The sequence below is a fragment of the Lolium perenne genome, chromosome 2, assembly GCF_019359855.2.
Source record: "Lolium perenne isolate Kyuss_39 chromosome 2, Kyuss_2.0, whole genome shotgun sequence".
NCBI classification, from domain to species: Eukaryota; Viridiplantae; Streptophyta; class Magnoliopsida; order Poales; family Poaceae; genus Lolium; species Lolium perenne.
The window spans coordinates 192,170,974-192,186,340 of NC_067245.2; the positions used below are offsets into that span (position 1 = coordinate 192,170,974).

The 15,367-nt window shown below is 44.7% G+C and overlaps 2 protein-coding genes across 2 annotated transcripts; both read right to left on the reverse strand.

The window, feature by feature from the left end:
- Nucleotides 1–845: 845 nt before the first annotated feature.
- LOC127334229 (probable protein phosphatase 2C 38) lies at nucleotides 846–5,437 on the reverse strand. Its single transcript, XM_051360647.2, has 5 exons — nucleotides 4,501–5,437; nucleotides 2,807–3,181; nucleotides 2,589–2,706; nucleotides 1,631–1,854; nucleotides 846–1,508 (listed from the first exon to the last, which is right to left on the reverse strand). The coding sequence occupies exons 1-5, from the start codon at nucleotides 4,954–4,956 to the stop codon at nucleotides 1,131–1,133; spliced, it is 1,551 nt and encodes a 516-aa protein (XP_051216607.1). The 5' UTR covers nucleotides 4,957–5,437; the 3' UTR covers nucleotides 846–1,130.
- Nucleotides 5,438–7,634: 2,197 nt separating this feature from the next.
- Nucleotides 7,635–15,076, reverse strand: LOC127334230 (aspartic proteinase 36). Its single transcript, XM_051360648.1, has 10 exons — nucleotides 14,648–15,076; nucleotides 14,402–14,531; nucleotides 14,059–14,306; nucleotides 13,341–13,565; nucleotides 12,421–12,583; nucleotides 12,262–12,332; nucleotides 9,648–9,738; nucleotides 8,540–8,615; nucleotides 8,394–8,465; nucleotides 7,635–8,034 (listed from the first exon to the last, which is right to left on the reverse strand). The coding sequence occupies exons 1-10, from the start codon at nucleotides 14,866–14,868 to the stop codon at nucleotides 7,886–7,888; spliced, it is 1,446 nt and encodes a 481-aa protein (XP_051216608.1). The 5' UTR covers nucleotides 14,869–15,076; the 3' UTR covers nucleotides 7,635–7,885.
- Between the last annotated feature and the right edge of the window lie 291 nt (nucleotides 15,077–15,367).

Genomic DNA, 15,367 nt, shown 5'->3' on the forward strand with positions numbered 1-15,367 from the left:
TGAGGAGGTGACGGTGCGCCCTCTGCACATCTTTGACGAGCATGGCAGCGAGCTAGGTCGTTGGGCCAAGATCTGGGCTGCGAGGTCGATCTGGCCAGATGAGTCCAGCCACTGGAGGGTTGGAGTTATCTGGTGGTTCCTCTGATAGCCGATACCCGCAACCTTGCGCTTGGACTGCCTCCTTCCTCTCTTGTCACTCCGGCATGGAGGGACTGGCGGCGTGGGGGCCTGCTGTCTCGCGAATAATGACGGTGGTCCTAGGATTCCTCCTATCGCCAAGATGATGATCTGCTAGTGCTTGTAGTAATCAAGACAAATAGGTAAGAACAAACTACTAGCGCTGTGGTTGGGTGGTTGGATGCTGTGAAATCTAGAATTGAATTAAGGGAAAACCTATTCAATGATGCAAATAGGATATGTTTTGCACTCATTTTTCTCACATCAAGCAAAATTATCATTGATGGCAAAGGCTGCGGCACGCGCAGGCAGAAGCGGTGCGGCCTCGCGCCCGCTGCCAAGCGGACCGATGACGATCAGGCGTGAACACGTAATTTGCGGCACAAATTTAGATCGTGTTTGCATCCCTGTGGACAGCCCAACCAGTTTACGTCAAGCGGGGTGTGAACCTATATATTTTGATCGTACGATCGCAAAGGGACGTTTGTGACTGGCCCCTGGAGATACCCTAACCTCCAAATATTCTGAAACAGGCTCCTGACTTTTCAACGTTGCCAAGACAACTACGACATCAGTTTCGCAAATTAGGTGAGATTAACCCTTAATCATGACCGTCAGTGTGCTTTGGATAACGTGCAAAAAAAACGCCTCGGAAAGCACAGAAGCAATACCCACCACAAAAACTTGGTTCCATGAACACGCCAAAAGGCAGTGGCATACATGAATCTGGCAATGCCGTCAACAGCGGACAGACCACAAACATTACTTTACAAAAATAACAAATCACGACCTATAACTGATTTGCTATTAATTTACAAAAACAAAATCATGGTATATACACTGACACACTGCAAATCAAGCTGGCACCGGTCTTTGCATCAACATTGAGCAGTGTAAGCACAATAAACCACACAACTCTTCAACGAACTGAAGTCATTTGTTCGCAAGGAAGCTCAATCTTTCATGCTATCGTTTGCAGCTGAAGTAGGCTTCGGCAAATTTGTTGAAGCGAGAGGCGTTGAGTCACCATTAAGGACCATTGAGGAAACAAGCTCGGCAGGTACCACACTGCTTGGTTTGACAGACAAGGAATGCTTACCACTGACCGGTTCTGCATCATTTGCCCAATCCTTGGTTCCCACGTCACAGGATTTTGTCGCGTCTGTTTTGAAGAATAGACAGACAGCGGCGCAGTCATCAACTTTCGATGTGGGAAAGCGTGTTCTCCACATACGGTGAGCCGATTGGACAAGAAGTCTGGCTGCTGAGGCCTCTGAAGTGGCTTTGCTGACGATGCTAACAACATCAGAGTTGGTAAGTACGTCCCACACCTACAGTGAGCAAACAAACTTGATCAGGACATGCCACAAAAAATGATCTTGGCTCACAAAAAGTTTCAATCCTGCGAATATAATGCAACAAAGATGTTCAAGTTAACATGTCAGTTGCTCACCCCATCAGTCGCCAACACGATAAACTCATCCTTTTCCGTGATGCGGTGGTACGACACTTCAGGGACAGAAATTACACCATAACTCTTTAGACAAAAGTCTCCAAATGCTCTTGCCATAGCCAACCCTGGTGAGTTGTACTTCGGAAGCCAAACACGAGTAACATCCGGTTCATTTGGGAGAGAAAATACTCTGCCACTTCGTTCCCTGATCCGTGCTGCTTCACCTGCAAACAAATCACTTGCTTGAGTTAGGGAGTATATACTGACAATAACAAATAGAGCTCCTCAGAGAAAACACAAACCAGTACAAAAAAAGGTGAGCATGCATTGTTATCATTATTCAAGTATGAGATTTGAAAGCGTTAATGAATTGCCACAAGCTGTAATCGCAAAAGCCTGCGTAAAGTGCAATGCCTACTCTGTTGTAACAAATATTGTCCTTTTGGAGCAGACGTGCAAGGTAAAAAAAATGCTACATGTGGCCGCAGTTTGGAGTACGTCAACCCAATGCTATAAGTTTCTGGAATATATATAGTGTCAACTACAGGTACATGGTTACATTTTTTACTTGTTCCAATTCAAAGTTTGGATTATCAAGTTATCTTCCAGAAATTGAATGTGAAAACTATCAAACGCGAAGCTTATGTGTATGTAACAATTCTGACTAGACAACTCAGTCTGACTTTTCACACACAAAAAGCAAGCACAGATGTTTATTTCTAACTATAGCTTCAGAATAAAATTTCCCCGCAAAAAAAAGAATATCTAGAATAAATATAAATCATTTTCAGAAAAAGTAATAAATATCAGTATAACTAACATGTGATGAAACTACCAAATGTCATGTAGAAAGTAAAAGGTAGATAAGAATCCGAAAGCACAGAGATAGAACAGAAAAATTGTCATCATGTTGTAGAATTTTGAATGAACAAATAAGCAGCATGAACATGATACATACTTGGGATGCTTGGCTTGAGATCCACTGTCAACTGAACAGCGGTAAGCTGATTATCTTCATTTCTAGTGGCCAATATAGCTCTAGAATCTCCCAGGTTACCAATTATAAGATCATGCCCCTGTGGAAACAGTTAGAAAAAACAGGTCAGGATAACAAATATCAAGTGAAGCTACACAATAAAGTAAAGGACAAGCATTTTTGCAACAGAAAAATGGTACCTGCTTGATCACTGTGACTGCTGTGGTTCCACTGAACAAACAATCAATATCTTTATGCAACTTCAGATCCCTGTCCATCACATAAAATGCCCTCAAGAACGAGGTTCTTAATGATGTGAAGATTTCTGGGTACCCTCCATTCTCCACAGTTCCAAGGGTAGCATCAGTATCTTCAACCACAGGTTTTGCGCTACCTCCTTCAGTTGTCCCATTGGTAACAGAGGTATTCGACATCTCTTTGTATTCATCCCTTCCTATATTTGCACTCAACTTCATAGGGAGAATATCTCTGACCCTCTTGGAAACCAAATGGCCTTGTGGTCCATGGCCATCAAAAACACCACAAAAGATGGTGCCATCTTTTGAACCAAAATTCTGCAGGTGAAATGCAGCTTGTCAAATCATCTATATAATGCCCAAAAGGATAATCCCTGAATAGGGAAACAAAGATAGTGCACGATAAGTACATCTACAGCTCACAAGTGTTTCCCACATTTTCGAAAAGTGGTAAGGATCAGAAAGCTCATGCGACTCATAGCTAGAGGAAAATTCTTGATTATCAGATTACACATGGTTGGTGCAAAAAGAATTTAGTTCTATAACTCTATACAAAAAAAATCTCTCAAATTCAGTCCCCCTGCATGCTCCTGGGAACAAAACTTACTACTGAACTGCGGGGAAGTTTAGTAGGAAATAACAGCTGATAAAACACAAGGACATGTCAAGTCCAAGTGTTCAAGTCAAGGGGTTTGTTGAGCAGAGAAGATAAGATAAGATCGTCCTTAAAAGGAAATACCAGGATCACAATGAGAATCATGTGGAACCCCCACACTAACTTACAGAACTGTGGGGAAGCTTACTAGGAAATAACTAACAACTAATAAAACACAAGGATATGTCAAGTCCATGTGTTCAAGTCAAGGGGTTCGTTGAGCAGAGAAGATAAGATCGTCCTTAAAAGGAAATGCCAGGATCACGATGAGAATCATGTGGAACCCCCACACTGATTACAGGTTTCTCCATTAGGAGAACAATAATTGAGCTCGGTTAAACTAGCAGCTATAATAAACAACCAGCACTCCGGCCCGCAACATCCAATGGCTATCCATGTGAACCAAAGTAAAAGGAGACAAAATCAAACAGTTTTCTAATCTGGAAGTTGTTGGATCAAACAGGCGTTCTGCAGAAAGACGCCACATGTACGTCTTGCGTGAAAGTTCAAACTTTTGTTTGTCTGTTCCGGTATACAACCTAAGAACGCGTGTATTAAAACTTTGCCCCAATCAGAGAGTTATGTTCCTCCATGTAAGTATCTGGATTGGATGAGGGTCAACAAAATCATGAAAACATCATTTCCTTCATACCAAAATATAACTGTGTAATGCAAGTTTCACATCACTCAAAGGTACGCATGAAGATCTGTTTGTTTGGGCCAGCTCAAGCGTACCTACAAACACATGCATTAAAAATTTGCCCTAATCGGACAGTTATGTTTATTCATGTAGATATTATGGTTGGATTAGGTAGAGCAAAATCATGAAAAAATCTACTTCGTATCAAAATATAAACTTGTGGTGCATAGGTGGTAGTACGAGTTCCACATCATACAATGGTACCCATGGAATGAACTGGAGGGAAGAACTAAAATAAAATAAAAAACAGTATACTGAAGAGCAAGAACTCAATTGGCATACCTTGACGACAACCATGGCGTCCTGGTTAACGCCCTTCTTCCCCTGCATCGTGTAGAGCGACGCGGTGGCGCAGGCGCCGTTGCCCGCGACGCGCTCGGCCGCGTCCCCAAGCTCGCGGCGCCTTCCCTCGGCGGGCGCCACGCGCAGCGAGGACCGCTTCCTCCGCAGCGGGCGGGCGGCCCACTTGAACTGCGCGGGCCCCGTGCTGGCGGGGGTCACGCCCATCGCCCGGAGCAGGCAGACGAGGAAATCGACGCAGCAGCCGTCGTCGCCGGCGCCGGCGCCGCCATAGAGCGCGGCCTCCGTGGCGGCGGGCTTGGCGGCGGCGACGCGCGCGGCCACGGCGACCGCCAGCATCCGCTGCTGCTGCGCCTGCGGCTGCTGCTGCGCGCCGCCGCCGCAGCCCGACCTCCGGCGGGTGACCACTGGCCGCCTCCCGGCCGCGACCGCCACCATACGCTCTGTCGGACTGATTCTTGGTTTTTCAACAAAGGTCACAGGCGAATCTTGGGCGGCGGACAGACCTGGATCTTGCGAGGAGGGGAATGGGGAGTTGGTTGGTTGGGTGGGTAGATGAATGGACCTGGGTGCCAAGAACGAGTAGGCGCAAGAACTCGTCGCTGCGACTGCGAGCGGAGGAAGTGGCGGGCACTAAGGTGGCGTGGAACACGGTGAATGGCAACTAGTTTACCAGTTCAATCTGCCTTGATATTTATTCTGCCGCGACGGCGAGAGGGGAGCCGAGAAGACGGAGAACAGGAACAGGTGCGCCACCTCGGCGTCCTCTCGTGTGGCCTCCGCGGCGCCTCCGGGGCGTGTGGACCGGAGAGGAGCGGGGGCGGCAATGATCTCCGTGGCGGAAAGGGATAGGAGGAGGCAAGTTGGGGGAGGGGAGGAGATGACTCGTCGTCGGCTGGTTGGGCTGTCTCGGACGGCGACGGACCACGAGGGACACGTCGCACAGGGGGTCGGCAGCCGGAATGGTCGACCACTCTTGCACAGAACACTATCCATGGTAGGATACTGCTTGCAATCTTGCGTGCTGGCCTAAAAACTATTTACTCATTCTCGTAGGAATCTTGACCTTTTGAGTATACGAACTTTTCAAGTGATAATACTTTTTTTTCATGCTAGGTCAAAAACATTCAGAAGAATATGTTGGATCATTTCAACCAGGCAACAGAATTGTGTGCGCAGACAATAAGCCTATTGGTCGCAACAAATTGTTGAGAAAATCGTCACACTTATTTAGCATGGAAGCTAAGTGCTTGCAACGCACATTTTTCAGCAATTTATAGCATACCCCCAAAGATATGCCTTCGTTGTGATTGATGAGGTGACTATGATGGTGGTCGTCATACTGAGTCTGATATGCCTTGTACAAAACGACATTCAATGGGGGGGAAATTAGTTCTTGACATGGGGCTCACGACGGACCACAAAGCACGAAAGCGAGACAGAGAAAAGGACAAAGCATCACATCAAAGGGGGACGAAAAGATTAAAAAAAGACTCTAAAGGAGAATAAATCACATCCGCGCTCATCTCTCATGAACAAAATGTCTCATGGGGAGGAAAAAATAAGAATGCATGAGTGGGACCCTTACATTTTCCTCCCCTTGGGACATTTTTGTGCTTTAGAATAGAAATTTGTGTCCTTGAATTCTCTCCCCACTTAAGGCACTGTTGGACCTTTGTATAACGTTTTAGATCTTTTAAAGACACCTCATGTATCACCTGTAACCCATATCTCTCACGTATGAACCTAGAAATCTCACTAAACTTGAGACCTAAGTCTTCTTTGAGACAATCCACTCACTCTTAGTTTGGCTGAACTTTATTTTGAACTGAAGGCTTAAAGCAAAACTGACGATGATGAAAACATCCATGCCCATATGCGTAATTACAAAAGTATTTATGTTCCTTTGCTATATTAGTCTCGTGCCTATAGAAGACCGGATAATGAAACTGTATAGTTTGCATTTTAGGAAAGATAGCTGATATGTGAACTTTGTTGTTTAAATTCTTTCCCGGTAACACTATTTCCGCGTGCAAGTTCTGTATCTTGCCTTACAAACATATGTAACCTACAAAATGTTAGTGTTTATATCTAAATGATTTGTATCTCAATATATAAAAAATCATATGTGTTGTTCTATGTAGACGTAAGTTAGGCATTTTAACTTCCAAGTGGGCTCCATGGTCGTGATCTTTAGGCAAGGAATTTAGTAGAAATAAATCAAGCTTTGGCTTCAAGAGATTCTATATGGCTGTCCAAGAGAAGATCAAGTAATGACCAAATGACATTCATGGTGGAACTCCAAATAGCCATGGCTGAGTTATGTAGGATCAAGTCTCGTAGCAAGGAACTCCAGATAATATTTATGCGTTGTACGTGATGCAAGACAATGGGAAAAGCTTTCGGTTCAGTGTGATGAAATTTCTGATTCCGTTACCAAGTTGAACTAAACAAAACATGGAAAAGACCCATTACAGTAAGTCCCGATGTGACTTGATTCTGTTGCCGTTTACACTTACATAATCCAACCAAAAATGTCCTAAGTGACGTAACAAGAAAGCTAACTCCACAATTAAAACAAATTTGAGGACAAACATAAAATATCGTCCACTTGAGCAAATCAACGGAACGTCGTCGATGAACTTCGGAACAAACTAATCTTTTAATGAAATGAGATGTAATTCTTGCTCATCAAAGTTCAGATCAGTCTCTTTCATCCAGCACTGAATATTTCTTGCCAAGGAGAAAGCTTGACTTTGGAAAAAGGAACTAGTCTGTCTTTTCATTGTGTGCCAGTTTATGGAACGCCTTTAGCCTTTAGTTTGATGTGGCGGTTGTGGAGAGTTATACGTGCCAGGTGACCCTGGCAAGTTCACTATCATTTTCCTTCGTGACGGAGAAGAAGTCATCTGGGCTTAGGCTGATATATTTTGTTTATCTAGTCAGACTAGTTGTTTGGCCTAGTTCCATAGTACAATCACATATTAAAGCTTTATGGACAGCTTGAGCTTAGTCCAGCAGTCCTTTGTTTGTCATAAATTGAATGAAAAGTGGAACTTGGGCTTCTTGCCCCCTAATTCTAAACATAAGCAATTGAACATATCTTAACAATGATGTAGAAAACAAAACTGCAGATAGGAACCCCATTTCCACAGAGGGGGGGCCCTCAAATTACTTACAGCCATATATTTTTCACAACAACATTGAATTACTCACCCATATTCTAACTGCATAGTGTACAACATTGATTTTTCTTTTCATTCTATTCCCTTTGTCAGAGAATACAACCTAAAGCCCTACGTTTCCTCTATGTGAAAAGAACATAAATCAATTGAATTTTCATCAGAGTTTGTGTTGTACGTCAGAGTTAGAAGATTAGGTAGCTGCACACCATTGTTACCAACAACGGAATCAGGGACTCTTGCCACTGACGTCTCCAGGCAGAGGAGATATCGTGCGCGTTAACAGTGTATGATGCCCCAGTCTTGTCATCCTTAACTTTAATGCTAGAGGAGCCTGGAATGGATGAAAAATGTCAATTAATATATAAGCTAGGGAAATGGTAATCCAAGAGAAAGATTTACATAATTTAGACAGCGCAATGCGTGCAAAATTCAAAAAACATCCTACAGAACAACCTTAGCTTGGTTCCGAAGTCTTAATTGCCGTAGTGTGGACCAAGTAACTATTCTATGTAAACTATTCCAGAATAAATCAAAATCTTCAGAAACAAGAACGAGACACAGCCAGAGGTGTTCAAAAACAAGTTGCAGCTGACGATATATACTGAAGAAAATTGCACTAATAAGCTAATATTGATCGATTGAACAACTTGGTTTTCTAATAATCTCAGAATGAAACGATCTAGCACTTACAGTTGTAATCGGTCCAGCCAATGACTTGATTTTCCAAGTCATAGACAACCACCTTATTTGAAAGGACTAGATCTGAAAGGAAACAGATAGTGGCATGAGAAGCATAAAAAAAAGAAAAAAAACTTCATGTTCAGAGAAATAATAACCTCCCAAAAGCACCATATCCCTTCCATCCTTTGATTGCAAACCACCATTTTGGAATCCAAAGCAATACAGGTCATCCTGTGAGAAACATAGAGAACAAAATAGCAAGACTGTTATGAGCAGGGTTCTGAAGACCATTTACGGGTGATTATGACCATGATTGGTATATTTTGGAAGGCTGGGCCAGGGTGCTTGGCTCCTTGACCATGACTAGTCCCAGGGCCTTGATAAAAGGTTCTGAGTACTAGATTCATTTGTTTATTGCTTCTTGCTTGATACAAAAATAAAAATGCCCCATATTTATATTGCCATAATAACTGAACATTAACTCCAACATAAAAAATAAGCTGACTAATAATAAACTCGAGATTATTGTAGAATTCTCATAGGAATTTAGAGGGTCTGAATTCTTTGGGAAGTTTTCAAATAAGAAAGCTTGGATCATATGATTGAAATTGCAAAATTTCTATGGCCCTAATTCCATGGCAATATATCAACAAGAGCTCAAATCTCATTCAGTTTTTTCCTTTGAAACCTCCAAGGCACACTGTCTCTCTCTCTCTCTAATCCTCCAAAATGTATGTGTTTATGTTCTGTGCATGATAAATTCTGGTGTTTTGAAATCCCAGAGGAATCCACATTACATGACATCTTTTTTTTTTCGAGAATGCATTACATGACATCTCAATCATGTGTTTTTCTTATTCCTACATTTTCAAGTTCCTATTATCCGAAGAGACCCTAAATTACTCAGCGCACAAGCCAGGCAGTGAATGGTACCTGGACTATACTACCGCATGAACAGTTCCCCTGTTACAGTTTTGTGCCAACTGGCATGAGTCATTTACTAGCTGTAGGCTCTATACCATTGCTTATTGTGCTGCAAGAGACCCATAGCATAACTTAGATGAAATTGGAGTGATTTGTGATTTGATTGTAAGTTATCCAATGCTTCGGCAACTTCTGGAGCACGTACTATGTGACAAAGAAACACGCCAGTACAAAGGATAGCTTAAGGGCATTGAAGCTGCCACAGTACAAAGTAATGCCACTGGATGAACAAATTTTAACTCTATCTTTGCTAGAGCACGAAGAGCAAGTTTATATTACCCCATTTTGGAAAAAGTAATCATGTGGATACACATGCAGTCCAAGATCGCCCTCAAAATGGAAGGTGATTTTTGGAAATCCATCATCTACACTGCAACATAAATGAACAAATTAGTTAGAATCTTAAGAAGACGATTATCTCTGAGATTATCATTCGGCTCTGTTCCCGTTCAACTGAAATCAGAAAACACATGAAGTAGAGAGGTGGTTGATTCACAAGTGTAAGTGGGTATTGCCAACATATGACAAGATAGAAGTTTAATTAGTTCTAGTGATTTCACATATATCAACGTGCACACAGTAGGGCCTTCCCCTACAGTCCTACTATTCCCGTTAGAGCAACTCTAACAGAGCCCGTAAACGGGCCAAAACCGAAAAATAACCGCCGTTTTACGGGTTCGGGGCGAAAAACGGCGCCGATCAGTGACCGTAAACGGGCCAAAACCGAAAAACTTTTTTCGGGCCGAGACCGAAAACTCAAAACGGCCTGTATTTGTAGGGGTCGATCGAGCGAACCGAACGCTCGATCCCTATCTAGGGTGCGCTGAAGGTTCAGCTGACGCAACCGCTCACTCGCTCCTTCCCCCACGCTCCCCGCGCCGCCACCACACTCCGCCGCCGCCGCCCCGCCCAATTCGCCCGAGCCCCGCAACCCGGAGGTAGCGACGGTCGCCCCGCACCCCGTCCGCTGTTCCTCGCCCAACTCCGGCTGCCGCCCCCACAGCCGCCGCCGCTCCGTCGGAATCGAGGATGAGCTCGGGCGACGATTTCGATCTGTCGGATTCGTCGAGCTCCGACGATTCCGACCTCGACGAGCTGCTCCAGGACGACGACTTGGAGGCCACCATGCTCCTCCTCGCCGTCAAGGACCTGGAGGACCGCGCGAAGCTGCTGAATCGGAGGCGCGGCTCCATGTTCGGCCGGAACCACATCCAGCGGAATCGCCTCCTCGGCCACCAGCAGCTGATGGAGGACTACTTCGCCGAGGTACCTACCTATCCTGCCCATCTGTTCCGTAGGAGGTATCGCATGCGGCGTAGCTTGTTCGTCCGAATCGTCAAAGCCTGCGAATTGCATTCGAATTACTTCAAGCAACGTAGGAATGCCGCCGGGGTGATGGGTTTCAGCGCTTTCCAAAAGATCTCTGCTGCCATGAGGGTAATTGCGTATGGCATCCCTGCGGATTACACCGACGAGTATCTTCGAATTGGCGAAGATACTACCACGGAGTCAGTCCGCAGGTTTGCTCGCATGATTATCAAGTTGTACGGGCCAACGTATCTCCGAGCTCCCAACGAGGATGACACCAAACGGTTGATGGAGATAAATGAGAAAAGAGGTTGGCCTGGAATGCTTGGTAGTCTCGATTGTATGCATTGGACATGGAAGAATTATCCAAAAGCATGGCATGGACAGTACTGTGGCAAGAGCAAAGATGCAACCATTGTCCTTGAGGCCGTAGCATCACAAGATTTGTTGATTTGGCACTGTTTTTTTGGTTTGCTGGGGACACTCAATGACATCAACGTCCTGCAAAGGTCTCCTTTGTTTGCTAAATTAGCAAATGGGGAAGCACCCACTTGCAACTACAAGGTCATGAACAATGAGTACACAATGGGCTATTACCTAGCCGATGGCATCTATCCTGATTGGGAAACTTTTGTTAAGTCTGTCAAGGATCCCCAAGATAGAATAGAAGCTGAATTTGCCAAGGCTCAAGAAGCAGCTCGCAAGGACATTGAGAGAGCTTTTGGTGTTTTGCAAGCAAGGTTTGCCATTGATCGTGGCCCAGCCAGATTTTGGGACAAGAAAACCCTTGTCAACATCATGACATGTTGTGTGATTCTTCACAACATGATCATCGAGGATGAAAGAGACTTGAGCTTGCCCTGCTTCTATGACAATGTTGGCACCCGAGTGGAACCCCAACGCAATCCGGATCGCATTGAAGCTTTCCTTGAGGCACATCGGCAGATTGAGAATTCCACTACCCATGCCCAGCTCGTGTATGACCTGAAGATGCACCACTGGCAGCGACATGGCCGTCGCCTTTGATCCTACCATTCCATTCATTTGCTTGTCACATGTATCATTGTTGAGACATTTGTGCATTTGTCCAATTTTCCCGAAGTTGTTGTAATTTGGTTGAGACATTTTACATTTGTTCAATTTTCCCAGAAATGTTGTAATAATTTGGTTCAGACAATTAGTTATGTGTTGTAATAATTTGGATGATTATTTGATTAATTAAGATACATTGTTCTATGTGTTGCATATGAAAAACCCTGCTTTTACGGGTTCGGAACCCATGAGCGCGAAACAGAGCCGTAACGAAAACTGAAAAACAGATTCTGTTTTTCAGTTTTCGTTACGGGCTCTGTTCTGCGCCTGCCAGAACAGAATATTCTGTTTTTCAGTTTTCGTTACGGGCTCTGTTCTGCGCCTGCCATTTTCCGGCCCGTAAACACGAGTTCGGTGCACTGAACTCGGGTTTTTCGGTTCACGTTTTTACGGGCTCTGTTAGAGATGCTCTTAAAAAATAAGGGTAGACACTACTGACAGTTAGTGCTGTCAGTTATGTCTAGATTGTGGGTTAAAGACTACAGAGTAATACCTTCCATGATATTGAAAACACATAAAATCTTGAATAGTGCGGAAGGTCATATCCTGATGCTTCTCAAAAATCTACAATTCATCGAGAAATATAATACGTAAAGGGAATGTGTAACCCTGCTTTCAAGCAGAACAACATGGAGGAGGGCCTTTGGAATACCTTAGCCATGATATCCTTGTAAACCAGCTCCGGAAGATATGTCAAGGTTGTACCACTATCAATGATAGTTCCTTTTTTCTCACTCGTTTCAAAAATATGTGGTGGAAGTTGTAGTGCAGTACCACCAACATCGATTGACTTCATTTTCACATTGTAGTGCGGCCTGAGTGGTACGATCATCATAAGGTGTCAGAACAGAAATAGAATAGAAAACATCAGAAAACCAGTCTCGACAAAACAAGACAAAAATAGAGAGAACAGAAATACGCACAGCAAGATTACCGGCAAAACCGTCAAATTCCAGAAAATTATGTGCCATGTTCTTTGATATTTGGAAGTGCGAACTTTAAAGAAAACAAATATGTGAATGTTCAAACCCATACCATCATCCCAAGTTCCAAACGCTAGAGATCTGCTAGCTCACTTGCAGTTCTACATTAAATGATACTGACATCAAAATTCATTTTTTCACTGATATTTTGCAGTAATCACGGTCACGGAAGTTGCTGAGATGGCAACCGATGTGTTAAAACTGATGCCACATGTCGTCTCAATATGCACAAATTTCTTGAGATAGGGCTAAGGAGGAAAAGTAAATTGATTCAAGAGTTCAAAGTTAAAACAACCAGTCTCAGAGTTCAAGATTGAAGAGCGAACTTTTTCCTAAAATATAACACGAGATGCAGAGAAGAGTAAAATCATTAAATGTGTGTGTACTTCAGTGCATAATAACTGCATGTGTTTCCTAGAACGTATAATTTCCTTCTTCCTAAAGAGAAGTGGTGAATCTGTGATACACTCCAGAAACAAGTTTTTATTATTTATTTATTTGCAATTAAACTGGAGTATCTATATCAAGACAGAAGCAGATAAGATTTCTATGAATATAAAACAGACTGATAATAATGTAACGGACGTACATATTGGGTATCAATGGTGTTGTTTTTACTTTTGGCTGTACCACATCTCCAATAGAAAAGATACCGCCTCCACTTATGGTATCCAAGCAATGAGAAAATATCTTCTTCACTTCTCCTGCAGCAGCTAGCTGTGATAGCATTGATGTATTTGATTCGCCAAACCCAACAATTCCATCAAGGGCCTGGTTTGTACTACCTAAATCCCCACCTTGCTGAGCACCACACCTACAAAGGACAGAAGAGCCATTTATCCGCATTAAAGAATTGAACGCAATATCCTTACTGCTAGATTTCACGGAATTGTGTTAGTCTATTACTGTCATGATAGTTACTTGGCTGTTATTTCTACTCTGTTGCAATATTTATGGCAAGAGCATGTCATGATGTTGCCAACAAAAAAGCAGAATTTGATACCTTACTTAACAGCTACCTATTCGATAAATTAATGCAACAAGTGCACAACCAAGACATAGGGCAAAGAATCAATACATCATAGAAAACAAAAGATAGTCAGCTATGTATTAACCAAAAAAAAAAAAACTGTAAGTTGGCACACCAAATGCAAAGCTGATTAACCACACCAACACCAACATCTGTATGAAAACAATCAGCATCGTTACATCGAATGGTAGCTCATCCAATTTATGTTTTCTTCTAAGGTAAAGGCAAGCGCTCTGCCATTCGATCAGAAGAGAGCTACGAGATCGAAATAACTCACCCAAATGTGACGTTGGCTTTGCCATACCGTGTTTGCCCATCCCCAGAGACTTGATTATACTGCAGGGAGTCGGTAACGAAGTAGCCCGTGGTGGAGCTGCCGTCGCCGTAGGTGACACTGTACTCGCAAGGTATGCTCGCCTTGCAGCCGGGCAGCTTGTCCCCGTATGTGGCCACGCAGAATTCCTGCTCGCACGATACCGTGCTCCCACTGGATGACCCCTTGGGATCATAAAGCGTCAGGTCTATCTGCGCCCAAAATGCGTCACAATTCAGATCAACAACATAGCAAGAACTCCAATTTTGTCAGAAAATGTGTGGTGGCGGGTTGGGAGACTTATTACCCCGAGGCCGCTCTTCTTGGGGCATTTGTCGCAGGTGATGCAATTGACCCAGAGGATGTCGCTGCCGGTGTCCACCTGCACGTGGTACTGCTTGGGCGGCGTCCCGATCTCGATCTTGGTGTAGTAGAGCCTGCGAGACGCGCGCGTAGGCCCCGTTTTAGACCTGGCAAACCGACCGGCACGGCGCGGGGAGCCGAAACCGATTGCGCGCGGAGGCGAGGAGGGAGGGAGGGAGTAGGCGCGTACCCGCTGCCGGTGGGGAGGCCGAGGCCGCCGAGGGGCACGTCGGCGGCGGCGAGGAGGCGGCCGTGGCGGCTGACGTCGTGGGCGAGGTGGACGGTAATGTTGGCTGCTCGAGTGAACTTGCGGTGCACCTGGAACACGCCGGTGGCCGCGGCGCCGTGGAGGGAGGCGAGCGCCGCGAGGAGGAGCGCGGCAGCGACCGGAGCTATGGCAGGCGGAGCCATTGTTGGCGACTCGACGGCCCGGCCTGATTGGTTCCGTGCGGCGACTGATTGTTATTCGTTCCTCCTCCTCCCTCCTGCCTCCTCGACGGCTCCTCGTCGCCGGCTCCTCCCCGAGGCCGCGGAGGCGTGTGATTTGGGGGGAGGGGGCGGGCAAGGCAAGGCAAGCACAAAACGGTGGGAGGAGGGAATTTTGGGAGTGCCCACGTACGGGCGAGCGGGCGTACATATCAGCCGTTTTTTGGGGGTCGAAAAATGGTGCGAACTACCGGTTTCTGCGGTCTCATCTCGGCTCCCGAGCATCACCATTGCTTTGCTTGCGCCCTCGTGTTGCACTGTTGCGGTTTAAAATTTTGTATAGATTCTGTTTCAAAATAAGGCGCGTACCATCATCATCATGTAACAAAAAACGATTCATAGGTATCAAATCTTTTCCAGTGTATGTAACATTGGTCCTAACAATTTTTCCTATAGGCACCAAAATTTTGGTGCAAAAAAATCG